The 27,407-nt window shown below is 40.4% G+C and overlaps 1 protein-coding gene across 1 annotated transcript in view; it reads right to left on the reverse strand.

Moving 5' to 3' along the window:
* NEB (nebulin) overlaps positions 1-27,407 on the reverse strand; it is a 227,823-nt gene that overhangs the window by 18,133 nt on the left and 182,283 nt on the right. Inside the window, exons 104-126 of the mRNA XM_060105956.1 lie at positions 26,976-27,080; positions 25,641-25,745; positions 24,223-24,327; positions 21,964-22,068; positions 20,929-21,036; positions 18,917-19,021; positions 17,001-17,105; positions 16,451-16,555; positions 15,726-15,830; positions 15,525-15,635; positions 14,660-14,770; positions 14,344-14,445; positions 14,129-14,233; positions 9,716-9,826; positions 9,009-9,113; positions 8,351-8,455; positions 6,195-6,299; positions 4,654-4,764; positions 4,135-4,245; positions 3,475-3,588; positions 2,854-2,958; positions 733-837; positions 83-187 (exon numbers count right to left, since the gene is read on the reverse strand). Coding sequence (XP_059961939.1) covers positions 83-187; positions 733-837; positions 2,854-2,958; positions 3,475-3,588; positions 4,135-4,245; positions 4,654-4,764; positions 6,195-6,299; positions 8,351-8,455; positions 9,009-9,113; positions 9,716-9,826; positions 14,129-14,233; positions 14,344-14,445; positions 14,660-14,770; positions 15,525-15,635; positions 15,726-15,830; positions 16,451-16,555; positions 17,001-17,105; positions 18,917-19,021; positions 20,929-21,036; positions 21,964-22,068; positions 24,223-24,327; positions 25,641-25,745; positions 26,976-27,080 — 2,454 coding nt within the window. The remainder of the gene's footprint in view (positions 1-82; positions 188-732; positions 838-2,853; positions 2,959-3,474; positions 3,589-4,134; positions 4,246-4,653; positions 4,765-6,194; positions 6,300-8,350; positions 8,456-9,008; positions 9,114-9,715; positions 9,827-14,128; positions 14,234-14,343; positions 14,446-14,659; positions 14,771-15,524; positions 15,636-15,725; positions 15,831-16,450; positions 16,556-17,000; positions 17,106-18,916; positions 19,022-20,928; positions 21,037-21,963; positions 22,069-24,222; positions 24,328-25,640; positions 25,746-26,975; positions 27,081-27,407) is intronic.

Below are 27,407 nucleotides of genomic sequence, written 5' to 3' on the forward strand. Positions count from 1 at the left end.
TCAACGTACGGCTAGTATATTTTTAAAGAGGAGCCTGATATTATTAGGTTAGCATTAAATGGAAAATAAATAGTAAATATACCGAGCTGAAATTCTTTTGATTTTCTTTAACACGCAGTATTTCTGGCGTGTCTTGAACAACTGTAATTTTTCCTTTACTGTTTTTAAGGTCACACTGGTATTGAAGCTATGAAAAAAGAGCAAACATCTTGGTAAGATTTCAACATTGTTTTGTATATTGTATTGTCCTATATTGTGTAAAGGAAGTTAAAACCTTATATTTTTAAAAAAATTTCTACGCTACAATAATCATAGTCACATAGCCAACGGGAATTTCTTTAATAAGAATTTTGTGAAGAAACTAAATATTTAAAGCCCTAAAACTAGTTTAAAATATATATATATATATATATATATATAAATATATATATATATCTTGCCTAGAATTAATTTTGAAAAAGATGTCACCACCAATGGAAGATAGTGATAGTTCATATTCAGTGACAGGAAACCACCAACAAAGTGAGAGATGGGTCTTTAATGCTATGAGTTGGGATTGAGATATAAGATGAGCTCAGAGGAGACAGGAGCACACAGCTCCCGGGCAGGGGATGGGAGGTGTGGTGGGCTGCTGCAGGTAGGTATGCAAGCATGTGTGCCCAGAGGCATCCTTCTTGCCCCGCCTCATCCCAGGTACCAGTGAGCTGTGTCTTAGATTCAATAAAAACTCACAAGGCTGAAGTTCTTTTGGTTCTCCCGGATCCTCTGCATCTCTGGGGTGTCCAAAACGGTCTCATAATATGACATGCACTTCTCTGCATCTTCCTTGTACTTTTTCTGGAAATAGATTCCAAGAAATAAGGATAGGGAATAACACAGGGATATGGGCCAATGGGACCTAAAATAGCCCTTCCTGCTCAGCAGAGGGGAAGTCCTTTATATTTTTTGACTATTTAAGGATGTTAGGGAGTTATAAAACAGAGCCCTCTGGGTCAGTGAGTGCCATGCCTTTTCTTTCCAGGAGAACTGAGCTCAGGCATTTAATAGGACCCATTGTCATGGCAAAGCTGGCAGAGGGAGGCCCCTGTGGACTGGTCCACACGAGGGAGGTTGACAGCCCCTGAGGTTCCTGGCAGGGACTTGGGGATGTCTACAGTGAACTGGATGGAGCCAGACTATTCAACAGGCAGGTGGAGAAAAGCAGGAGGGTTAAGAGCCATCAGCAAGGCCTCCTGAATGCCAGTCCTTGGTTGGTGACAAGGATATTTTCGCTGAGCTGTGAGCAGGTGTGGTCCAGGCTCCTGGCCAGAGCTCCCAGGGTGGGTCCAGGAAATCTACATTCCCAGGTGTTTACAAAGTATAGTCAGGCCAGGCAACTACTGCTTTAGAACTCACTGATTAGGAGACAAGCAAAAATTCTAATTTTGGGCTACTCAAGTAAACTGCAGATTCCTGATCAGCAGTGAAGATTAAAACAAATGAGGGTATATCCTGGTGCATGAAGGACATCTTACTTTTCTTTCTCTCTCTATTTGTGGGAAGATGGAGAGTTACCCATCATAAGAGGAATCAGGGTTAGATTGTGTGGTTAGCGTTGATGACATAATCTCAATCTTATTTAAAAAAATTGATAATCCAAATGTGGACGGTCTACTTTGTTTCTTCCAGATTTGCCCACAAATTTTACATCCACATTATGAGACTGATTCTTTAATTACGGGTGGTAACTCATGCCTGTTAGAATGGCCATCATCAAAAAGACAAGAGGTAACAAATGCTGGTGAGGATGTGGAGAATAGTGCACTGTTGGTGGGATTGTAAACTGGTTTTGACACTATGGAAAACAGTATAGAGGATCCACAAAAAAATTAAAAACAGAACTACCATATGATCCAGAAATTCCACTTCTAGGAATATATCCAAAGGATTCGAAAACACTAACTTGAAAAGATACCCTCACTTTCATGTTCATAGCAGCATTATTTACAATAGCCAAGACATGGAAACAACCTAAGCCTCTATCAACAGATAATGGATAAAAAAGTTGTGGTATACATGTACAATGGAATAAAAACTGAGAAAATCCTGCCATTTTCGACAACATGGGTGGATCTTGAGGGCATTACATTAAGTGAGATAAGTCAGACAGAGAAAGACAAATACTGTATGATCTCACCTATTTGTGGAACTTAAAATCAAAACAAATGCCTAGAAAAGGTGATCAGATTTGTGGTTACCAGAGGCAGGAGACTAGTGAGGGTGAGGTGGAACTGGAGAAAGGTGGTCAAAAGTGACAAACTTCCAGTTATAAGATAAATAAGTACTAGGGATGTCATGTACAGCATGACGACGACTACAGTGAACACAGCTCTAACACAGCCCTGTTACATGTGAAAGGTGTTAAGAGAGTAAATCCTGAGAGTTCACATCACAGGGAAAAATTTTTTTCTTTTTGTTTTGCTTTCTCTTTTTACTGTATCTCTAGGAGATGATGGATGCTATCTAAACTTATGGAAGCAATCATTTCACAGTAAATATAAGCCAAACCATTACACTGTACACTTTAAAGTTATACAGTCATATACATCAATTTTATCTCAATAAAACTGGGAAAATAAATTTTAAAAAGTTATGGGTGGTACCATGTAAGAGTTCTTCAGTACCTTAAAATTCCCTCCTTTATTTTAATTCTGATACGGAAATCTCAACTCTAACTCAAACTTGCATCATAGACGAACCCCTTCTTTTTCACTGGGAAAAATTGTGATTTGAAAGCATCTTCTTCGGTATTAATGGAAAGACTTGTTCTTCATGATTGGGGTCAATAAGTGATATTCTGATGAATGTCCTTACCTGGCTTGAAAGGTTCTTGACTTGTTGGGCATGAATGATCTCCGGAGTATCAACCACAGAAGTGAAATTGGCTTTTTCCATTTCTGCTGATTGCTTATACTTAACCTGCAAAAGGACATCCAATAGTTGGGTAAATGTTTACAATGTGCACATTTGTTGGCTTAGTTTGACTAAGAAGTGATTAATATTTCTTATCCAAAAGGGTTGATTCATTTGCTAGCCAACATTTCTTCCCTATTGTGTCTATAGCTTTATGCTAAAGAGTGAGATTCAGAAAGAAAGGTTGAGTCCTAGCTGTTGCAAGGCTTACTATCTAGTTGGGGGTGGGGCAGGGTGTCGTTGGGTAGGGTATGGGAAAGCAGAAGGAGAGAGATAATCAACAGATAGTAAGGCATCAATTGTTTACAGAAGAGCTAGGAGAAGCACAGATGAAAGCAGCCCTGGCAAAGGGCCCCTGATCCTTTCATCAGATGGATTCCACCATGTGGATATTTAGGGATGCCACTATATGTGTTTAACTGTAATTGATCAACAAGTAAGACAACAGAAGGACAACACTGTGTCCTTGTAATCACAGCTACTTTTTTTGTTGAAAGACTGACATGGAACAGTAACGCTGACCTGACTGGCAATATCTGCAGCATTCCTGGCTCTGAGGAAGTCGGGAGTTTCATTGGCCATGGCATTCAGGCCTCTTCCTTTGACTTCCAGCTCCAGGTCTCTCTTATATTCTTTCTATAGAAGCATTAAAAAAAAAAAATGTGCAGAGTGAATACAGATCTACATAACATGCCACCTCAATTGCTGATGTCACCTTCACCTTTCCCTGTGGCAGGATGGAGTGGTGACAACAGCAGACCACTTTAGGAAACTATTCTACTCATGCCAGGCCTCCTTTGGAATGCTTTTTAGCATTCTCTATTAGAAAATTAAAGTATAAAAGCACATTTTAAATCTGGTTTGGCATGTAAAGGATTATACTTAGGTGCCCACCACTCCAGTGTGGTGCCTTTATTTAAATGGGCACAACAAATGTATCAAGGTTAAATCAAATAATATTAGATAAATAACAGGTTACAATAGCCACTATAGAAACAGACTGTTATAATATCAACACATCCAAAATCGAGATATTTTATTTAATGGTTAATAATCATGTTGAATATGGAATCTGAAATTCAGAAACTCTCTTTTTATTGCTTTCTGGTTTTTTTATGCAACTTGGCTAAGAAGGAGAAGATGCTGGGTTGATTCTGTGCATGCAGTTGGTTGTGTGCCCACCTCATTGAGGATCTGAGTGGCGTTCTTTGCTCTTAGCATGTCTGGCGTATCTTCCATTTCACTGAGACCCTTCCCACGGATGCTTTCCTCTAGATCTTTCCTGTACTCTTTCTATGGCACAAAATACAAGCAACAATGCTGACAAGAAAGCCTGGATTATTCCTCTTTGGTGAAGAGCCAAAACAAAACAAAAAATCCTTCTAATTTTAAAGAGTTACAGTTTAGTAAATAAAAATACGAATAAAGGCAGGGTATAAGCTTCATCAGTTAATATTCAGTATCAAATAAGAAACTAGAAATTAATAGAATGCTGAGGTAAGCACATTTTATTAGGTATTCAATTAAAAAATTAGAATTAACATGGGTAATAGATTAGGGGGTAGTACCAAACACATGTGAACCCAACTTGAAACCTGAAAAGTTAGGTAGTAGTGAAAATGGTAGAAGGAACACGTTGATGAGTGTCATTAGTGCAATTATTTGGATCAGGAGGGAAAGAAAAGACCAAGTAGGCACTACCTCGCTGGCTATTTTGGTTGCATATTTGACGTGTGATAAAGCTGGCGTGACCTCCAGGCCAATCAGGTTTCTGCCTTTAATGGACTCTTCATAATCTTTCTTATATTCTTTCTAAAGTGAGTAGGAAGGAAAGACAAGTTAAGAATGTTTATTACCATTTCTTTCTCAATCCTAGGAAGAAAATAATTATATTTTCCTTCTGTGTATGGCCTCTTAACTTGATCTTAATTCTGCTAATGGTCACACATTTGAAACATGCCTGATTGTTCTGGAAATACTCTGTGTACAGCAAATGGCCCAAGGAAACTCAGAGGCTGAGGAACTTTGGTGGCCTCTCATTCGTCTGTCTGCCGCTGTGATGGGGGCTGGCCCTCTGAAAGTGAAAGGATGGATGTGCCACCAAGACTCTCAATCCACTGTCATCTCTCCTGATGACATTTTTCTGAAGGCAACAAAAGATTTTACTTCTGAATTAGAAGTGACTCAAGGGGGAAAAAAACCAAAAACACCCCAGAGGAAGGGGAACCTGAGGGCACCAAATGCAAATTTGGCCTTTTTCATAATCATGACTATTATTTTAAGTCACTGAACAGATAAGGTGAATAATGTAGCACAGACAAGTTCTCAGGCTTTGCTCACTGTTGAGAGGAAGGGCCATGACCTCCCCCATCTCCTCTCCAATCCCTGGATGAGGCTGTCTTACTGGGAGGCTTGGAATAGATGTTGGAACTTGATTTTTGTCATTTTTAATTTTGACAGAATTTTACATTTATCGAAGAGTATCAAGAATAGTACAAGGAACTCCCATAGATGCTTTACCCAGATTCAGCAATTGTTTGAAACCCTTCAAAATTTTTCATTATTTGGCATTCTACACACCAGGAAGCTCCCCAAAATGTTACTTTTATTAAAAAACATTTATCTTTATGGTTGGAGATATGCCCATGGAGGGGAGGCAAAAAGAAATCCAAAATAAGCCTGTTTCCCAATGAAAACAGACTTTCTAAGATTCAAAATAAGATCCATTCTTCTCTATTATTGCTTAAAAATTAAAATTATTTTAGATGCCTCTGCTTACATTTCTAAAATGGGAAATATGTCATGTTGACTTGATATTTTGATAAAAATCCTGATTAAAAGAAAAAAGTCTTCCTTTTTGGGACTGGAGGCTTCCTATTAAGAGATGAGCAATTCAAAGCCAACAGTAGGTCTGCACAGAGAGAACTTTTCATTCAAAGAAAAATTTATGTTATGTTCAAAATAATTTGTTTAAATGTTAGGAACAGTTTTCTATGTTCTAGTTCTATGAAAAGGATAGTTGAAATAAAACATATATGGTAAATGTTTACTATTCATATCATTTCTTTTTATAATGGAACCACAGGATTTGTGAGATGGAAAAGATTTTAGTCATCACATTTTAAAGAGTCCCATCATCCACAACTTTGTGATAACAACAGGCTGGATACTTCTGTGGGTAGAGCTTGTTTTCATCAGCTTGATGGTGTATTTGCTGTGTGGTGGGTTTGTGCAGGACTTACCCCACTCTGCATCTGCTGAGACTCTTTGGCAGTGATGTAGGTTGGTGTTTCAAAGTCCAACATGGGCTTTCCTCGTTCCTTTTCATACTTTTCTTTGTATTTCACCTAGTCATGAAAAGCTTTATGAGATATGTCTTCTCTGGCCAATTTGAAGACAGACACCAGTTTAGCAATAGTATTTTTAATTGATACATTATGTCCAGTGGGTGGTATCTCATTGCCACTCAAAACAGTTTCCTGTTGTGATTCAGATCCAGTAGCTTTTTGTTTTGGCCCGGTGGGAGAACATTATTACTGTTTGCAAGGCATGGTCGGGATTTGTGTTCAATTCAAGGAGACAAAGGAATCACTGCAGAAGAATCAGCTAAGAGAAGCTTTGAGGCAAGAAAGTGCCTGGGGAAACCGCCCACAGATAAGGTTGGCCAAGATTTGATGTGTGTAGATGTGAACATTTTAGCCAGAGCCTCAGCCAATATTTCTGATAAAAATCTCCAGTTTTTCTTTCATAAGAACTTTTATGAGGGACCTGGGGTCTTGATTTAATAGATAATGCATACAGCTTTAATTATATATCAATAACTCAATTGAGGTCATAACTGGTCACATATTCAGTGCTGCCAATATAGATTGGTTTAAAAATGAAATCCAGTTGACTAGTTGTTGACTGACTTACTAACAAACCTGTCATTCTCAAAAAGACCCCCAAGGCTATTTTACAAATACAATCTCCTTATCCTCATCACATGTGGCCAGGAATGGGGGGAGCCTATAGATATTCCTAATTTACACAGGAGACATTGAAAGACAGAGAGACAGAAGCCTGTTTCACACAGCATCTTGATAGCAAAGCTCAATCTCAGCTCTATTCCTTGTGACAACACATTAAAATAGAGGCCCGGTCAATAGATGAATGGATAAAGAAGATGTGGCACATATATACAATGGAATATTACTCAGCCATAAAAAGGAACAAAACTGAGTTATTTGTAGTGAGGTGGATGGACCTAGAGACTGTCATACAGAGTGAAGTAAGTCAGAAAGAGAAAAGCAAATACCGTATGCTAACACATATATATGGAATATAAGAAAAAAAAATGGTCATGAAGAACCTAGGGGTAAGACGGGAATAAAGACACAGACCTACTAGAGAATGAACCTGAGGATATAGGGAGGGGGAAGGGTAAGCTGTGACAAAGTGAGAGAGTGGCATGGACATATATACACTACCAAATGTAAAATAGATAGCTAGTGGGAAGCAGCCGCATAGCACAGGGAGATCAGCTGGGTGCTTTGTGACCACCTAGAGGGCTGGGATAGGGAGGGTGGGAGGGAGAAGCAAGAGGGAAGAGATATGGGGATATATGTATATATAGCTGACTCACTCTGTTATAAAGCAGAAACTAACACCATTGTAAAGCAATTATACTCCAATAAAGATGTTAAAAAAATAAAAAATAAATAAAAAGTAAAAAATATATATATGAAAGGGATGATGTAGGTATTTTTAAATAAAATAAACACATTTTCAAAAAAATAATAAAATAAAATAAATAAAATAAAATAAAATAAAAGAGGCCCGGGATCATGGGCTGCTTTACAGATGACAGGAGAGCATTTCTAGTAATTTAGACCTCTTGGTTAATGCCCAATGGGGGACCTAAATAGTGTTGAATTTGTGATATAGAAGGTCATGTGACAGCAAGCTCCTTCTCTAAGTTCTTTCCTCTGAGAATCTTAATTATTTCACAAATTTGGCAGTTTCTTCCACACGCAGAGACTCTACTTCAGTGGTGACCTGAGCATGTCACTCCCCTGCTCCAAAGGCTCCCTATCATCCTTAGAAATATTTTCTAAGGGGTCTGTCTCCCTTGTGATGTAATCTTTATGCTACCAGTCCCTGTCAGTAACCTGAATAACACATATTGCATGTCTATGCACTATTTCTCCAATGTATGTTGACACTGCTATCATTCATAACATAAACATTTGTTTCAACGTGTTGCTAAATTCAAAGCCCCTAATATCTTTGGGTATTTTCTCAAGCAATGGTTATTACAACTATAACTACCATCCTTGGGGGGTAGGGGTGGAATCCATGAAAAATTTTGACATTGTAGAAGAATGTGCAGCAAAAAAGTCAGTCTTGGTCAACTTACTACACTCTGTAATTCTGTGGCCTCTTTTAGATGAAGCTGCTCCAGATTGTCGGGTATTGTGTGGTAGTGGCCTTTACTCTTCTCATAGTTTTTCTTGTACTGGTACTGAGGGGAAGGTGGCAAAAAAGGCACATTGATGGCAAAGCTGCTCAGCATTCCTATTTTTCCTCTTTACATTAGATATTTACACAGCAACAGTGCCAAGACCAAATTAAAATTAGCAAACACTACATAGGGAGGTTAAGAAAATGTTTTAAAAGGATGAGGATCCACATTCAGTATTGTCAGTTAATACAAGGATGTAAACACTTAGGTTATATGGCTTATTCAAAGTAGGTTTTAAGGTGCAAAGTTAAAAGTGAAAGAAACTATTCCAAATGGTAAGTCTATGTTTTTAGAAGGGGGAAAGGGAGTGGTTAATTGAAAAAAAGTTTAAATAGCCCCAAAATAGAAGCATTTTTATATTCTGAGAGGTGTTATAGTCAGTGGAGAACTGGTAGATTAATGTTGTAATTTGGAAGAATGCACTCAGAGAACAGGAGAGCTTTCTAATAAATATAGTGCCTCAGTAGCAGAGGAGATGCAAGTGACCTCAGAGAAGGAATTTAGTTGAAAATGGGTGAAACAAGCTGTTTCTGGAGCAAATGATTGAGCTTACAGAACTGGCGAGTTGGCTTGTATTCAAGACATGATTCATTATCAAAGATTCCTTCATGTCAGTCACAGGTTTGTGAAGTTTCTTCAAGTCAGCCTTATACTTAACCTGTACAACAGTAAGGGAAAAAAGGAAATCACATAAACAGGAAATGGAAAATGGTATTAATGGAAACCACACTAAGATGTCCCATCCTGAAACAAGTGCTGGGGATGGTGGTGAAAAACCATACCTCATTCACAACAGCCAGAAAGTGGAAACAATTCAAGTGTCCATCGACAGACAAAGGGATAAACACAGTGTGATGTAAACATACAATGGACTATTATTCAACCATAAGAAAGAATGAAGTTCTGACACATGCTATACAGCATGGATGAACCTTGAAAACATTATGGTAAATGAAGTAAGCCAGACCAAAAAAAGGACAAATACTGTATGACTCCACTTACATGAAATCTCTAATAGGCAAATTCATAGGGACAGAAAGTAGATTAGAGGTTACCAGGGATTGGTGGGAGGGGGAAATGGAGAGTTATTGCTTAATAGTTATAGAGTTTGTGTTTGGGGTGATGAAAAAGTTTTGGAAATAATAGTGGTAGTTGGACAACATTGTGAATGCAATTAATGCCACCAAATTACATATTTAAAAATAGTTAAAATGGCAAATTTCACATTATATATTTTACCACAGTTAAACAAACACATACCTCACTTGTGAGATTATTAGCATCTTTCATGGTTTTGAAGAGCTGGCTGTCTTTGGGGTTGTATTTGGGTGTCTTGCCCTTCTCTTTGTTGAAATTTTCTCGGTATTTAACCTAACAGCAAATGCAAAAATCCAAATTATTCCTGAGCATCAATTAATCTGACTGAGGAATGGAGGAAATGTAAATGCAAAAGAGTATGTGCTACACATAAAGGGGTCATATAATTTATTATCCAAATTAGGACATTTTTAAGAGTAAAAGCACTATTAATGATTATGTTGGGACAACAGGCAATTGAGAATAAGATTAAGTGATACAGTATTTGTTTTGCTCATTTTTATATTATCCAGAGGTATGAAAGATATTCACCTTTTTTTGATGCAGAATAAAAATGCATGGGAAAAGGCTTCAGGCTAAATTCAGAGAAGTGATCTAATATATTTGATTCAGAGCATTTTGGTCCTCTTAACTAGCAAAACCAAAAGCACTTTAGGTCTATTGCCAGGAGTTCCAAGAGGCTTTATAAATGATCAAGAAGGGTGAGAAGTAAGGAATCTATTAAATCAGGAGATTTATTGTTATGTACTTTGGCTACATCATTTTAATTTTTTTTTTAATTGGCAAAAAAATTGGCATAACTTCCGAGTAAAAGAAGCACAGATTTTGGGGGTTAATGGCTTCGGTATGATTTCAGGCTAGAAGAAGGAAAGAAGTGAGATAACTTTAGCATAATGAGAAAAATAAGGTTAAATATACTTGCAGGATACATAAAAGTAAGAATACACAAAGGACAAAATAACTTCAATTTAAAAAATAAGCGCAATGCCTGGCACTAATAGTTGCTCAATAAATGTGATCTGATTGATGAAAGAAAGAGACAGTCATAACGCCTAGGTAAAATAGCTAAAGATGACGATTTACTTATAGGGATATTCAACAGAATAAACTGAAAGTGACAGAAACATTTCCTTATTTAAAAACAGACTGATGCCTTTGTCACTAGGATTAATCCAGAAGTAGAACTCTACTAGTTACTCACTCTAGGAATAAAGAAAAATGAGATATTTCTAGAAGTTAGCCAGCTAAAAGGGCAATATTTGATGCTCCGGGACACCTAGAGTTTCTGTTATTGGTAAGATGAAAGACTCGCTCATTCAAAGTTAGCACACCAGGATCTGGTCACCAGATATTTCACACTGTAGGCATTTAAAATCAGTACCCCTCATGCTTCATCACTTTACTTCCCCACAACTTTACACATCCAGCACAACAGGAACAAAAGGAGAGACCACTCAAATGCTAAGAACAATGAAATCTGCCACATCAGAGAAAAAGCATTCACAGTGCTGAGACTCATTTATTTTGAATAAATCTCCAGTGGAAATGTGTAGACAAAATAAGCATGCAGAACAGTACAGCATGATGCAGGCACACAGAGTCAGACACACAATGGAGGAAGCAGAAAACATAATAGAAAAACACAATGTGAATAAATGCTACAATGGCTCTTCTCTGAAAGGAAGTTCACTCCCCAAATAAAGAAATGCAAAGCCTGCTAAGGAAAGTCAGAGGTGGTGAGTTGTCTGAACCAAGAGAAAACTCTTCCGAAGGATATAGAAACCCATAAGGCTAAGGCTGATCCCAAGAGCAGTGAAACACAGAAAAAGCAAAGTAAACTAGATGTGCAGAGTCAGACTGGGGAAGGAAAGATGCAAAGGCCCATCTCTGATGAGAATAAAATCCATTTCTTTTAGAAGAATGCTAAAAATCCTCTATCTTTTAGAAAATAACTCATTTCTGAGAAAATATTTGAAGAGCAGCTTTCTACTGGTCTCACTTCAGTTCTTTTCTGTTAATTTTAAGTAGATTTAAATTTCTAACTTTTTAATTAAAAAAAAAAAAAAAGTTGTGCCTCCTCTTTCCACAAGAAGGCCCCAAGCAAGTGCAGGTGAGCACAACTGCTGGGAATCTGAGCCGACACGTTCGACCTTAAGAACTACGATATTTTGCATGGTAAGGACACACATCAGATTCAGGACTCCAAGAATTCTTAGAAAGGTGTGGGATTAGGCAGGAAGTACAGTAAAACCACATTCACACGGCACATGGAATGGAAAAGCCTTCTTTTTCTTGTTTACCAGGGAAGTGAGAGGCAACCATGCAATGCCGTGTATCAGCAAATGGCAATACCAGTGTCCATTACCCCAAAGGGCTCAGATACTGTGAGAAAATGGTTTCCGATCAATTATTCTTTCAAAGTTCAATTAAATTTAAAGATCTAACATCCAGTTGTTCTCCTTTTCAGGGACTTGAACTGTATACTGGCGCTTCTAAAGACTGAAGAGCAGGTCCAAGAATTAGAACATTTCTTGCCACTGAGACTGTAAAACAGGGTGAAAGCTATGAGTGAAAACATTTTGAGCAGTTTATACTGTTGATTCAGAGTATGTCTGAACTGAGAGGCTGTATTAAATGCCAGTCTTAAATGTATTAAACACCAGCAATGGTAATCAGCAGAGGCTTTCTTTGTGTGGTTGCAGATGAGATTCTCAGTCTGTTTTCATCTTTTGATTGGTGTCAGCAGCCTAAAGAAGTTAGGAGGCTATCTCCAAATCTACTCTACCTTCCTATTCCAAAGGCATGTTCCAGAGGGAAAGTTTCATGCAGGAAAAGACAGATGTGTGCAAAAGTATATCCTTTGACAAATTTCCACGGCATTCTACACGTTCCAACACAAAACCAACAGAAAAGAGCGCGACTTGGTCAGTCCCCTGACCAAGGCTAAGAAGATAGGTGAGAGAAAGAGGAAGACAGATATATGGGATCACTGATGCCAGTCTTACATCACTGATGAGCACATTAGTTTTCTTAAGCTGCCTCATCATAGGGGTGTCATAAGATGCGGCGCCGTGCCCGTACCCTCTCCTTTGGCCTTTGACGTATTCCGCCTAGAGTACCAGCAAGACAGCAAAGTCAGAACGGGGAGGGCCCACACAGAGGGGAAGTCTCCTTGGACCAGGGGCCACACCATGAAGCTGTCAATCCTGAGGCAAGCCTTTCCCGGGAAGTAAACCCAGGAAAGGGAGCTCATAAACGATCTGGTTGGGACTCATTCTCCACATCATAGGATTCACTTGGGGTTAGAAACACAGGACTCTCTTGGGCTTCCCTGGTGGCGCAGTGGTTGAGAGTTCGCCTGCCAATGCAGGGGACGCAGGTTCGTGCCCCAGTCCGGGAAGATCCCACATGCTGTGGATCGGCTGGGCCCGTGAGCCATGGCCGCTGAGCCTGCGCGTCCGGAGCCTGTGCTCCGCAACAGGAGAGGCCACAACAGTGAGAGGCCTGCGTACCTCAAAAAAAAAAAAAAAAAAAAAAAAGAAATACAGGCTTCTCTATTTGTAAAACCAGCAAAGTCTTCAAAATTTCAACTTTTTTTTAACTTGCTAGTGGTATGACCTTGGAGATTTAAAAACATATTAAAATTTTTTACACTGAAAAGTTCGTGTTAATTTCATTATTCTTAGAGATTCCACTGTTTCTTGCTGGTGATTTCATATCTTGGTTTCGAGTACTTATACAATTCCATTAACTTCTAATAAAAATACCATATAGGAGTTTTAAATTCAAAAACTTTTAAAAAATAGTATTTGCTTGTCATCAGTCATCTGAACTTTTTGTCTCCTCATAATTCCCTCCTGTTTTGTCACTTGATGTTACTTGTATCTTCCAAAAGATTGGGATCCCACGTTTGGCATTGCTGAAAGTCATACATACAACCACTATAGGTATCCTAAACGTATTTCTTCAAACAAATACTTGAGAAAACAGACAATGAAAAGAAGGTAGGATCTCTGAATTGGAGAATAGATAATATATTCCTGAGCTCGTCTTTTGGGACTAAAACTTGCTCTCTGAAAGATCTGGTGGTTGATCATGGGGTCTCTGATCTAAAGTCTGAAAACCTGTCATAACTCAGGAGTATTCTAGATAATTGGTCTCACAAGGGAAATTAGGTAATGGGGCAATCAAGTTTGGACACATTTCTAAGTCCAACTACTCAATAATATGAAATCTTCTAGAATTAGGCATTCCCCCTCAGCTCCCTGTACATACTTCGATCAAACACTTACAACCCCAAACTGTAATTATTTAGCCATAGACATATAGTCTGAGGGCATCTACTGCCTCTAGTTTCTAGCCCAGGCATTCAATATGTTTGCTGAATGAAAAAATAAAAGTGACTGCATCTGATATAACTTTTCAAAGCTTTTCGTGATATAATTTTCAAAGCTCTGGAGGGCTGCAGTATCTCTTTGGTTGCTAATACTGCACTTTCATTCTGGGAATCACTTTTCCTGCAAGGTCTTTAAACATCTCCTCACATCAGAGCTGCTGCTTGCCCATCTGTGTTACCTGGCTGCTCAGCTTGGCTGCCTTCTTGGCCATTTCAATGTCTGGGCGACCAAGCATGCTTAGCCCGTGGCTGCCTTCCTTGCGGTGCTTGGCTCTGTACTCCACCTGCAGCAAAGAAAACCAGTATGGGCAACACATTCTAGGTGGCCAGTGACCACCAACTACTTGTTTGCAGTGACCACTTGGGACTGGGTACCTTCTAAACACACCCTTACCTCGCTGGCCTGTTTGGCTGCCTGCGTGGCCTTCTTGATGTCTGGTCGATCGGCCACTGTTGTGTAATGCAGGTTTTCTTTAGCATCTTTTTTGTAAGCGACCTTTATTTGGAAAAAGAAAACATTTGCTCACTTGAGAGATAAGCCATCTTTCTGAAAGGAAGCTTTTATTAAAACCAAGTCAACCCCACTACCGTATTTTTTAGACCACCAGATATAGAAATTAGGGTGACCACTCACTGGACCCAGCCCAGCATATACCAATGTGGGATCCACCAGCTCAAGTGGCCCCCTGAGAGTGAGAGGAGAAACTTACATTACTCTGCTTCTTGGCCACCTCCATAGCATGTTTCACCTCTGGGGGCTCCAGCATGATGGAGTAGTTGGATTTTCCTTTCTCCTTGACAAACTTCTTCTTGTAATTTGTCTAAAAAGAGCCAGAATTACTTATGTGAGCAGAGAAAGCTGGGAACAGAATTGTTTTACTTGAAGAGCTATGAGAAGATCTCGAGGAAAATCCGTGGCTCTCCATTTTGGTGTCATTTTGGAACTGGGGTCTCTGATACATATTCTAGTTCTTCCCTGTCATTTCTGTCCTGGAACCTGTCATTGAACCACACACCAATCTTTGGAGAACTGATGACAAGCAAATTAAACTCTTTCATTTACCATTTCTACCTTTTTAAAATAAATGGAACCACACAGGGCTCATAAAATACAATACCATGATTATTAAAGCATTATCCGTAAGGATGTAGTGGGCAGAGATTACTGAGATACAAAGAGGTGACTTTACTTCTCTAAAATTGTTCAGCAGTTTAAGGAGAGGGGAGATGATGGGAGAGGCTGATCTTTACCATGAATGCTCCCTCCCTTTATTTATGTTTTTTGTTTTTTGTTTTTTGCCCTCCCTTTATTACCACTAGGTTAGTGACGTCATATATTGCTAGACAATACATCCTATGGCCAAACCCACATCTGCCACAGTTGCCGTAGTTGGAAAGCCAATAAATATTGAGTTGTCTTTTAAACCAGCATTCAAAATTCACATATAGGTACTGATGGTAAGAGTGAAGTAACGTAAAGGAAACTGTCAGCAAAAACGCGGCTGACAGTCTTTTGCTGGATTCTAAGGTAAAGTGCCATTGCTGCTGCCAAGAGTCCTGGGGCTGGTCACTTACATCACTGACGTTCCTGGTCACTTCCTTGACATGAATGGTGTCCCGGGTCTCCGGCAGTGTTGTGTATGAGCCCTGAGCCAAGTGCTTCTTCACATGCTGCTTGTACTTGTTCTGAGGGAAAGCACAGAGAGCTTGTTTAAATGCCTGCCTGGGGCATCAGCCCAAGACGCAAGGCAAGCCTATGGGCTGCTGGAGGGTTACCTCGGACACCAGATTGCTGACTGTCTTTGCCAGGAGGATCTGAGGTGTATCGGGCACGACATGGTAGGTTCCTCTTTCCTTGACATGTTTCTGTTTGTATTTCAGCTGCAGGGGTGAAAAAAGTATTTCTTCAGCTCCTCTGACTCTCCTGCATATTTTTATGAGGCTCCCAAGTTACTAAATAGAGCTGGGAGAATAGCATCATTGACGGAGTAGAATCATTAAACTCAGTAAAAGATCTCATGTTTGGAAATCTTGGGAAATATCAAAAAAGGATTTTATCTCATGTAAGCTGAGGCTTTAATAACAATCAGAATGAATCTTACGATGAATCTTTATACATACAGCCTTAGTTCACAGCACTTTTAAATATGTCATTGGACCCTCCCGCAAACCCTGGGAGGCATTATTATTCCTCCTTTCCAGATGAGGAAACACAGGAAGCATAGGAAGTGTATGACCCCACAGAAATGAATACGTCTCCTTATAGAGTCCAACCAGGCCTTCAGAGACCCCACTGCGGTGTGTGGATTATCTTGAGGTGCCGTATAGATCAGGAGTGGCCACCTGGCTGTAACAGCTTCCCACTGCTGCCGTTCTGCTCTGCCAAGTCACTGGTGTGGACGTGGGCAGCAGCCTCCTCTACGCTGCAGGCCCCTGGGCACTGGGCTGCAGAAGACAGCCCTGAGTGAGCTTAGGCCTCTTGGAAGGGACTGAATACTTACATCACTTTCTATTATAGAATTCTTCAGGGCCAGCACCATGTCTTTATCATCAGTGACAGAAAGCTTGCAACCTTTGAGGAACTCCCGGTCCAGCTTGTATTCAAACTGTAACAGAAGAAAGACAGAGGAAGATGGGAAAGGGTGACAGGCACAGGAGGAAGCTGGTATTTGGTTGAATTTGTAGGGAGTCCTCTTCTTAAGGGCACTATGGGGATTTGCTACCAGGATGGGGACAGGGGCTTCCTGCTGGGCCCACTGCAAGCTGGGCTCCTCCTTTCCAGCCCCAAGGCCAGGATAAAGCCCTCCTGGCTCTCCCCCGCCCCCCTCAGGACTCTGAGCCATTAGTGTTTGGGCCCAGCCATGGGAGACCAGGCTCTGTGGCCAGGCCTGCTTCCTGAGCTTGCCTTCCACACCTTACAACCCCCCTTCTTGTCCTTCTTGGATCTCAAATGAGCTAGGGTTAACACCTGTGACAGTGGTTATTATGAATAAAGATTAATTTTTCTGTCTCAGGTATGTCATGCAGTTCTGACTGCCTCTCTTATCTCACATCGCTTTGCTGTAGGGATGACTTGGCGGCCTGGATGAAGTCCGGTCGGTCAGGGGTCCATCTCCAGTGGGCTTTGTTGGCTTCATACTGCTTCTTGTAATCAAGCTGTTTTTAACAAGACAAAAACAAGTCACTTCATTCAGTGGCCTGAATTCACAACCGCACACGTGGCACAGAGGGACTCATCTTGCATTTTAACATATAACAAGACATGGTTCTTTATGCAAGAGAGAGCCCCAATTAGAATTTCTGTACCATGGATGCAACTAGTTGGCCACTCAAGTTGTCCTCTTGTGGGGCCCTTTGGCCTCAGAATAGGGGCTACAATTTTTAAAGGCTCCTGGCGAAACAATTCTTCAAACTCACCCTGCCAGTGCAGTCTAATCATCTTCAGAGTCAAGTACTTTTTTATTTTTTTATTTTTTTATTTATTTTTTTTTTTTTGCGGTATGCGGGCCTCTCACTGTTGTGGCCTCCCCCATTGCGGAGCACAGGCTCCGGACGCGCAGGCTCCGGACGCGCAGGCTCAGCGGCCATGGCTCACGGGCCCAGCCGCTCCGCGGCATATGGGATCCTCCCAGACCGGGGCACGAACCCGTATCCCCTGCATCGGCAGGCGGACTCTCAACCACTTGCGCCACCAGGGAGGCCCTCAAGTACTTTTAATTTGTAACTAAATTCAGACTTTTTAAAAAAAGTATTAAACACTTGCAGTATTTATTTCATTCCAGGCAGTTTTCAAAGTGCTTTATATATATATATATATTAACTCATTTACTCTTTACCACAACTGTATGAAATCAGCAGCTGAGGAACTGCCTAGAAGGGCTAAGTAAGCTGTCCAGGTGAGACAGCTAGTGAACAGTGGAGCTGGGTTTCAAACCTGGGCAGCCAGGCATCAAAGGTGCCTGTGGACTTGCTAGACTTGCATCTGAGCTGGAGAAACTGGCTGCCTTGGGCTGAACCTGAGGCACAGAAGTGAGTGTCCTTGGGAAGAGCCCTCATCATCAGGCACATTTCTTTCCTCACTCTTTTTCTTTCTCCTTTTTTTGGTCAAGGTATAATTGGTATACAATAAGATAAACATGTTTTATAAGTTAAAAATTGATCCAACTTTTCCCCATTCTATTGTGAAAATTTTCAAATGCATGAGGAGTCGCATGAATCTTACAGAGAATACCCATACACCCAGCACCTAGATTCTACAACGTACATTTTACTGCATTTGCTTTGTCCCACATCAATCCTGCTACCCATCCCTCTGTCCATCCTCAGGACACCTGTATGCTACCTGCCAGTCCCCAAAGGCATTTCAGTTTGCTGGCCCTAATAAATATAAGTTCTCTGTAGCACGAGTAGGCACTAGTTGGGCTTTATAATACTTCATTATATAACCATTTATATATTTTTAGGAAGTCGATACTCATTTAAATGCACAATGTTTCTGTGGTTGAGGCTTTAAGATGCCCCATCACAAAGAAATGAGTCAGCGCAGGGAGATGTGAACAGGAGGAGGGTCTAGGCCAACTCCTGACAGCACCAAGCAGCTCAAGTGTTCTCTTTTTTTTTTTCAGGAGAAGTAGGCTCTAGAGTTTGTGGCAGGAGAAGAACATGGAGACCGGAGACACTGTCGAAAATGTAACCTTCATTTCAGAATTAAATCCCCCATTTTCCAGCATCCTAACATGGAGGCTGAGGGGGTATAACATCCATGGGCCGTCCTTGCTCTTCCCCACTCTCCTTTGTGAGAACCATGGGCAGCATTTAGAGGTCAGTGTTATCACTCATGCTCTAGGGCCCAGCCCTTGATCTGGACTCACTAGAGCTCAATCACCTGAAAAGGTGTCAAAAGAGGCCATGTGCCCTACAGAAGCTGATGAACCCCTATTAGGCTTGGGGACGTTTCTGGAACTTACATTGGTGTTGACTTTGTAGGCATCCTTGGCTGCTTTGATATGAACAGCATCAGGCTCAATGGTACAGTTGGACTTAGTTCTCTGGTAAACTTCTTTGTATTTCAGCTGTGGGAGGAAACACAGGTCAATTTTTTTTTTATATAGCAGCCCACAAGTATCTTAAACAACAAGAAATTAAAACCATAATATAGTATAAGATACTCCTTAAGACTGAATCAGTCTGTTGTGAAGAAGGGATGCAGCCATGCAGCTATGTGACACGCACCATCCTGTCTCAGATCTTAAAACCAACTCCCCAGGACACATTGTGTATGTTCACCAGTGTCACCATAGAATTTATGTCCTCGGAACTTGTGCTGAAAGGGGCAGCTGGACAGCTATTTATGTGTGTTTTCCTGTCCCCAAATCAGAAACTCCTGAGTTCAGAACATCTTGAAAACTGTTGATGGAAGAGAAGCCTTCCCCCATTGGCTCACCCAGATGGGATCAGGCTTGCCCTCCTTCCATGCCCCTACCGTTGTAGCTGCTATCATGTGGTGTTATAATTATTTATCTGTCTATTCTTTCCATTGAGCTGAATCCCTTGAGGGCAAAGATTGTGTATCATTCATCACCTCATTCCTAGCATCAGGCACTTAGGAACCCAATAAATATTTGATGAATGAATGAACTGATGGATGAATGCTGTCATCACTACTGTCATTGCTAGGGCCATCGCTGGTAAGTTTGGGCATGCGTGGGTTTGAATTGGAGGGGGAAAAAAGGGAAGGCTTAGCCTCTTTGAGCCCAACTGGTCATTTTTTCATGTCTAGCCTGGAATTTCTAGCTTCACCCACTTTTGCTCCTTTTAAATTTCAGGGCCCTGGGGCTCCATCTGGGACTTTGCACTAGTTATTGCAGAAGGATCTTAGGTCTTACTGTGACTGAGTAAAACTGTTCTACGGAAGCCATAGTAGCGCTTACTAAACTTGCCTGATCATAAGAATCACAATTTTCTGTGCTTCACCATAGATATAGTAAATCAGTAGCTTTAGGGGACTGACTTGGAAATTCATATTTTTCATCAACATCTCAGGTTATTGTTACAATCAGAAATTTAGGGAAATGGATATAGAATTGCTTCATTTTTCTACACTGAGAGGGAATGGGCTGCTCCACATAAGGGATCTACCTTATAGGTATTTATGAATACCCGATGTTCATGTTCGAAGTGTCAAAATTTATTTTAACATAAAAAATATTTAAAAAATTTTTAAATGATTTAGACATTTCTGCCTTCATAAACAGTGCACTGATGTATTTAGCATTTTTCTTGGCAACTTAGAGTCAATAGTGTGAACCCATTTGTTTAGCTACCAAAGAATTCCTGAGCACCAGCCTCAGTCAAGGCTTTGGGGGAGGGACTCCATAGTTGCCTTCATTATTCTTTATGGTGCCCATATAGCCATTAAAATATTTAATCTGTTTTTTAACCAATATTATGATAGTTTTCCACCATAAAATCTAGCTATATATATGAAAATATATGAATATAATTTCTCCTCTAATTCAGAGTATTAGAATTTGATGGCTACCTTTTCCTCTTAGCCAAGACAAAACTTATAGAGTATTAATAGAGTCTATGGCACACTGCGTTTTTCAGACTGGTCTGGAAGCTTCTACTCCAGCCTCTTAGAACCCATCCACTCTGCCGTGAGATGGCCAAACCACACGGAAAGGCCACGTACAGGGGCTCCTGTCTATACAGTGGCTGAGCTCCCAGCCCAGCCGTGATCGGGCGCCAGCTCTGGGAGTGAGCCTTCCTGCCTGAGCTGCAGCGCGTGGGGTAGAGCATCCGCTCAACTGCCCACTCAGCTCACAGAACTGTGAGCCAAGAAAGCATGACTGCTGTCTCAGACCACTACATTCAGAGTGCTTGTTACACAGGAATAGATAAGTGGACCTGGGCTTGTTATATCACGTTACAAAGAGGCCAGAGTGAGAGGGGCTGCAAAGCCGTCCTGGTAACTTACATCACTGACTTCATCTTTGACCTTCTGGACATGCAGCAACATGGGTGTGTCATGGATTGTGGTGTAGCCTCTGGGTCTGGCCTTGTTGTATTCCAACTTATACAGTATCTGAAGGAGATGAAAAGGCAGAAAGAGACAACTTTATGTATCTCAATTGACATTGTAACATAATGTAAACATAGAAAGGCAACATGGTTGTTCTTGTCATTGAGTGTATATAAAGGAAAGAGAATTCCATAAACTCAACAGGTGCTTTCATGCTTTCTGCTAAGGCTCCAGTGCCTCTACAATGGGGTGTCTGCCAATTTGGTTGGAACAATTCTTTACTGTAAAAGAAGAGTCCTGAGCATAGTAGGACACTTATTGTCCCTGCCTCCCTCCCTCTAAATGGCAGTAGAATCTTCCAAACAGGGACTTTCCTGGTGGGGCAGTGGTTAACAATCTGCCTGCAAATGCAGGGGACACAGGTTCCATCCCTGGTCCAGGAAGATCCCACAAGCCCACGCGCCACAACTACTGAGCCCGTGTGCTGCAACTGCTGAAGCCCGCGCACCTAGAGCCCATGCTCCACAACAAGAAAAGCCACCGCAGTGAGAAGCCCATGCACCATAACGAAGAGTAGCCTCCACTCACTGCAACTAGAGAAAGCCCGGGTGCAGCAACAAAGACCTAATGCAGCCAAAAAAACACTTTTCCAAACATTGTGACCATCTAAAATGCCCCTCCAGGGCCTCCCTGGTGGCGCAGTGGTTGAGAGTCCGCCTGCCGATGCAGGGGATACGGGTTCATGCCCCGGTCTGGGAGGATCCCATATGCCGCGGAGCGGCTGGGCCCGTGAGCCATGGCCGCTGGGCCTGCGCGTCCGGAGCCTGTGCTCCGCAACGGGAGAGGCCACAACAGTGAGAGGCCCACATACCGCAAAAAGAAAAAAAATAAATAAATAAAAATAAAAAAAAAATAAAATAAAATGCCCCTCCACATTTGCAAGTGCTCCCCTCCAAGGCCAAAAATCCATTCAGGGTTTCTTGTACTTACATCACTAATTTGTTTGTTGACTTTTGTAGTACGTAGGTGTTCTGGAGTATCCACAACTGAGGTAAACTTGTCCTTTGTTTTTTCATAATTTTTCCTGTAGTTGATCTAAATTGTAGAGAAGAACAAGTTTACTTGAAGTAGGAGAGAGGGCTTTCAGGGACTCTAGTTTTCCTCTTGAGAGAGTCCCACGGCAAAGAGTAGGATTGTTATATAAGCCATAGGTGTGTGGGATGATGTCATGCTTTCTTAACTGGAAATGTTTATATAAATCTGTATTTGATAGCAATAGTGTAATAGAGTGAGCAAATAATAATAATAATAAATATTTTCCATATATTTTATCCACGTGGAAACTGAGGCCCAGAGAGGTTAAGAGTATGAGCTAAGGGCAAATATAGAGTGAATCTCTGAGCCAGGACTAGACCCATGTTCTCTGGACTCTGGCAAGTAATGATTCGCTCACAATATGCTACATCGAATATATATGATCTCTTAAGTATGTTTCCATATCAAAGATGAAACAGATAAAAAAATGAATACATACAGTTTGAAATAGTTATTTTTAAAGACATTCATTTTTGAAATTTTCAAGTCATGATTTTTTTTTTCATGCACATAAGTGGTTTCAAGCAGTATAGACACAGAGAGCACAGCAAAATTCCATGCACAACTATCTAATGATCATATCGGGACCAAGGTAAAAGTTCAGGCAAACAGAATGTTCATAGGAGGACCTCATCCTCCTCATTTCATGTGTTGATCTGATGTCAAACTAAAGTGATAAAACAAGTTGCTAATACAAAAGACTGATTAAAAATTTTCTTTACGTGTAGGAACAATGGCCTTTTATTAACATCGTATCTGGTAGTTAAGCAATTATCACTGTCTTTTCCTGCTTCAAATTTACCTTCCAACGTATGACAGGAAGGTGGTGGTGTGTGCTTCAGTTGACCTTGTAGGAAGGCAAGGTGATCAGCAGTGCTGTTAACAAGGGTGTGTGAGGACAGATGTGCTGGAAATAACCTAGCAAATTCAGCATCAAACTCAAGAGGGGCCATGAATATGCACAATATTCAAAGAGCTGCGCTGTCATCCTCATCTCTCCAAAATGGTACAGTGTAGTCATTATTGAGCAATGGATACATTAGATGAAAACATCAAATATTCACATCTTTTAAATACTGTCAAATTTACTTAAGATCCTCAATCTCTAAGAAATCTACTTCTTTGGGGCAAATATTGAAAAACATAAAGTTATACCAATTTGGAAAAGTTTGAAAAACTTTGAAATAGTCTCAGTTAATATTACTTGGAATTCCAAAAGTGTCAGAAGACGTACAAAAGTTGGCTGCTACAGCACCACACTTGGCCACATCCAGAGTTCATTTACAGGGAGTGAATATTTATGCAGCTTTGTCATGTGAAACCAGCTTGGTCAGGAGGCCAGGGAAGGAAATCAGGGAAAGCATAGAAATGAATGCCCCCAAGGCTTCTCAATCTCTTCTTCGCATCACATCAGACATTACCTGGCTCCATATGTATGTGTTGTAGAGGGCAGTCAACATATCTGGACGCAGAATTTCATTACATCCTTGTTTCAGAAGCATCTTGGCACTAGATTTATATTTTCTCTGTTCATGCAAAGAGCAGTGAAGCACAAAAGAGACTTGTGAAGACAGAAAAGAACATAGCTCTATATCCTGATCACCTCTGAGTGAAGAGATGTAGGCACACACACTTTGTGTTTTCACGTGTATGTGTGGGTGAAGACAAGCAAATGCATTAAAATGCCAAGCAGGGTGATGTGATATTTGCAGTTGACCATCCACAGCCCTTGTGAATGGGGAATAATAGAGCCAGTCCCACCAAAACTGCCTTATAGAAAAGGTGACATCACTGAAATAGAAAAACACAGTAAGGAGTTCTGTCTTCTTTCCTTCCGTTAATTTGTTTCTGCGTTTGCACCTTAATTTGCACCTTACAACTGCAGTTTACACACAGGCCCTCCTGAAGGATGAAGGGTGTGAGGACCCAGCTGTGCATCTCATGTTCACCACAGCACACGTGAGAACACAGAGCATGGACTGGCACACTCAAAGAGCTCGTGGGCTCTTTGGGTGGCTAGACAGATAATTTGGAACAGAACATCCCAATATCATAGGCAGAACCTATGACATCCTTGCAGCAGACGGGACGACATCTCATGAGAAACTTGGAGCACAGTACTGCTTGGCCGTCCAGGCGGCCCCATCACAGTACCTGACTGATCTGGTCGCCTGCGATCTTAGCCAGCAGATGTCTAGGCTCATCGACTACCAGGTGGTATTTATCTTTCCGCTGCTCATAATCAGCTCTGTATTTTTTCTGCTCAAACATCATATCAAATTATAGCAAGAGTACAACTTCAAGGCTATACACAAATGTCCCAAGATACTTCAGAGAGCCAGAAAAAATGTCCTTTCTAGAGGTGGGTTCCCAAAGCATCCAGGGTAATGAAAATAGGGAGGTGAACAGAATTAAGCAAAGGAAGATGGCCTGGAGAAGGCTGGGGCTTGGACTAGATTAGTTATAACATCAAAATTGAAGTACCTTGTACCTAAACATGTTCCATCTTTACATATGACGTCATTAGCAATGTTAAGTTTTATGACATCTTACATTGTATTTAAAATAAGGCACTGACAAGCTACAGGTTTACTACTTTAGGCTGTGAGAGTCAAAAGGTATATTCATGGACACATTCTAATATGCTAGTTAATTTATTTGATTATAAAAGAGACCTGGAAATCCTTCGTGAATTAGAAAAATAGAAACAAAATATATCAAGACTGTCTTCCTAGGAAGCTACCAACAGTAATTCTTCAGAGTCATCCCACCTGGAAATCTACTGAAAATAAACTAAATCAAATTTATAAACAACAAAAAAGTTATATATTGAAATAAATATACCATTGGCTACATTTTCACTTTCTGACACATTTTACTATTTTTCTAACATTGTTTTTGAATTTATGTAAATCTGTGGAAAATACAAAGATAGGAAATTAAATGTAAAAACCATCCATACATACATTAATTCATAGCTTGCTTCTTTCATCATTTTAAGCTAAATTTACCTTAAACTATTGCAAAGACAGTTCCAGGAAAAACTGGGTAGAAGGTAAAGGAATATTCTGAGTGCAAATGGACACTTCTCTGCACCAATGTATGAGTCACAATGGCAATACATTTGAAGGCGTGAATCACAACTACCCTCTTAGGGCTGCCATTTCTGTGCCTTGGTAAGGGATACTAAGTTAACTTTGAACTTCTGGGTCTTCCAACTCTACACAGAATCCTATACACTCCCTGTTGAAGGGAGTTCAGCTGAGAGTCAACAAAATCCTTTACCTCTTTGCTCTCGTCACCCAAAGGGCTGTGCTGCCCTGTGCTAGTGTGAGCAGAGGCTGTGCTGGCTGTGGGGACCTCACTCCACTCTGGACAGCCCTTTCCTTTGTTCTTATTCATGCTTTTGGCAGAGCTCATCAGATAGTGATATTATAAGAGCCTTCCCAATGCGTAATCTTGAATCAACACTAAAATGGCTTTCCTGTCATTTTAGGTATTGGGTTTTAATCAAACGTCATTTATAGACTTAAGGAATGCTAATAGGCTCAACTGGATCAGGTCATACATACCTCATTCATCAATTGAGTTGCGAACTTGAAATGCCTATTGATTGGACAATCAGCAACATACTTGAAATCTGACTTCGTCCTTTCAAATACCTCTTTATACTTATACTAGAGAAAATAGAACATGGTTACTTGATAGCATGCTGTGATTATCTTAAGAATGAGACATGCCATTTATTGTATACAATTGTGATTAATTCATTCATAGAGATAACAAGTAATTACTGAACACACTCTGGCTCCCAAGGCAATGAAGGGTATACCCACCTCAATGTCTTAAAAACTAGCCCCCAAATACATACTTTCATTGAATGGATGTCAAATAGATCTATATTCCATATTGGACAAAAGTCCAAATCAGTTTCTTCTTTGTTTCAATACTTATAGTGATTATTATTTTACTTTGAATGTATTTCCATGTGCACTCGAAGGCAGTTTTTTGTTTTTTTTGTTTTTTTGCGTTACGTGGGCCTCTCAGTTGTGGCCTCTCCCGTTGCGGAGCACAGGCTCCGGACACGCAGGCTCAGTGGCCATGGCTCACGGGCCCAGCTGCTCCGCGGCATGTGGGATCTTCCCAGACCGGGGCACGAACCCGTGTCCCCTGCATCAGCAGGCGAACTCCCAACCACTGCACCACCAGAGAAGCCCTCGAAGGCAGTTTTTAGTCCGTTAATTAGAAGTAGTTTTCCAGTAATGAATCAGATAATCATAATATTTTAGAGCAGGGGTATGCTAGCATCTAGATCACTACCTGTTTTTAAATAGCCCCATGAACTAAGAAAAAACTTTTTTATATAGTACTAAGGGATTGTAACAAAGAATATGTGACAGAATGAATGTGGTCCACAAAGTGTGAAGTGTTTACTATCTGGAACCTTTCAGAAAAGTGTGCTGACTTCTATTTTAGAACTCAAAGGAAGCTAATCCAACTGCTTTATTTTGTAAGTAGGAAAATGAGGCCATAAAAACAAAGTTATTTGCTTCAAGTCACACGTCAAGTTTGTAGATTAAAATAATCTCACTTTCTATTTGCTTCCATATCAAATCACCCAGAGACATATTAGGAAATTCTGGAAGAGCCATGAGGAATTGTACTGAGATGGCCTTTTATCAAATTCAAATGAGTGATGTAAATAAATGATTACTATTGTCAATGAGGCCAATACTAAAATAATTCCTGAGGAGAGTGAATAATGTAGTATATACTCCAACTTTAGGGTCAAGAAGCAAGGAGATAGGGATGGAAATATGAGAAGCTGTTTCCTCAGTACTAATTCTCTCCGTGGGCACTGGAGTACATTTCATGGATGTGGCCGTTACCGTTGAGTTGATATATACCTTGCTGTAGAGAGTCTTGTTCTTTTCAGCCAGAGTGAAGTCAGGGGTATCAAAGGCATAGCAACCGATGCCTTTAAGCCAGGTCAAATCTTCTTTATATTTTACCTGGGAGAAGAATATCACCAAAGAGTTTTAAGTACCTATCTCCAAATAGCAGTAGGTTAGGATCGATACAAGTAGAACAAATAGAAGGTCTGACCACTAAGGTATATAGAATAATAAAGTATTGAAATAATTATTTAAGAGACATTTCCAAAAATACTGATTTCTGCTCACTTTATGGTGTACTGTATTGCATATGGAATTTTGCATTTTAATACCAAGTAAAGCAATTCAAATTTAACAGGCATACTTGCCTAGAGAGTATATCATTAGCTCGGCAGCTGTATTTTCATATAAAGAGCTGAAATTTCTTTCTAAATGAGCATTGTC

This window comes from Mesoplodon densirostris, chromosome 8 (assembly GCF_025265405.1).
Source record: "Mesoplodon densirostris isolate mMesDen1 chromosome 8, mMesDen1 primary haplotype, whole genome shotgun sequence".
Classification (NCBI taxonomy): domain Eukaryota; kingdom Metazoa; phylum Chordata; class Mammalia; order Artiodactyla; family Ziphiidae; genus Mesoplodon; species Mesoplodon densirostris.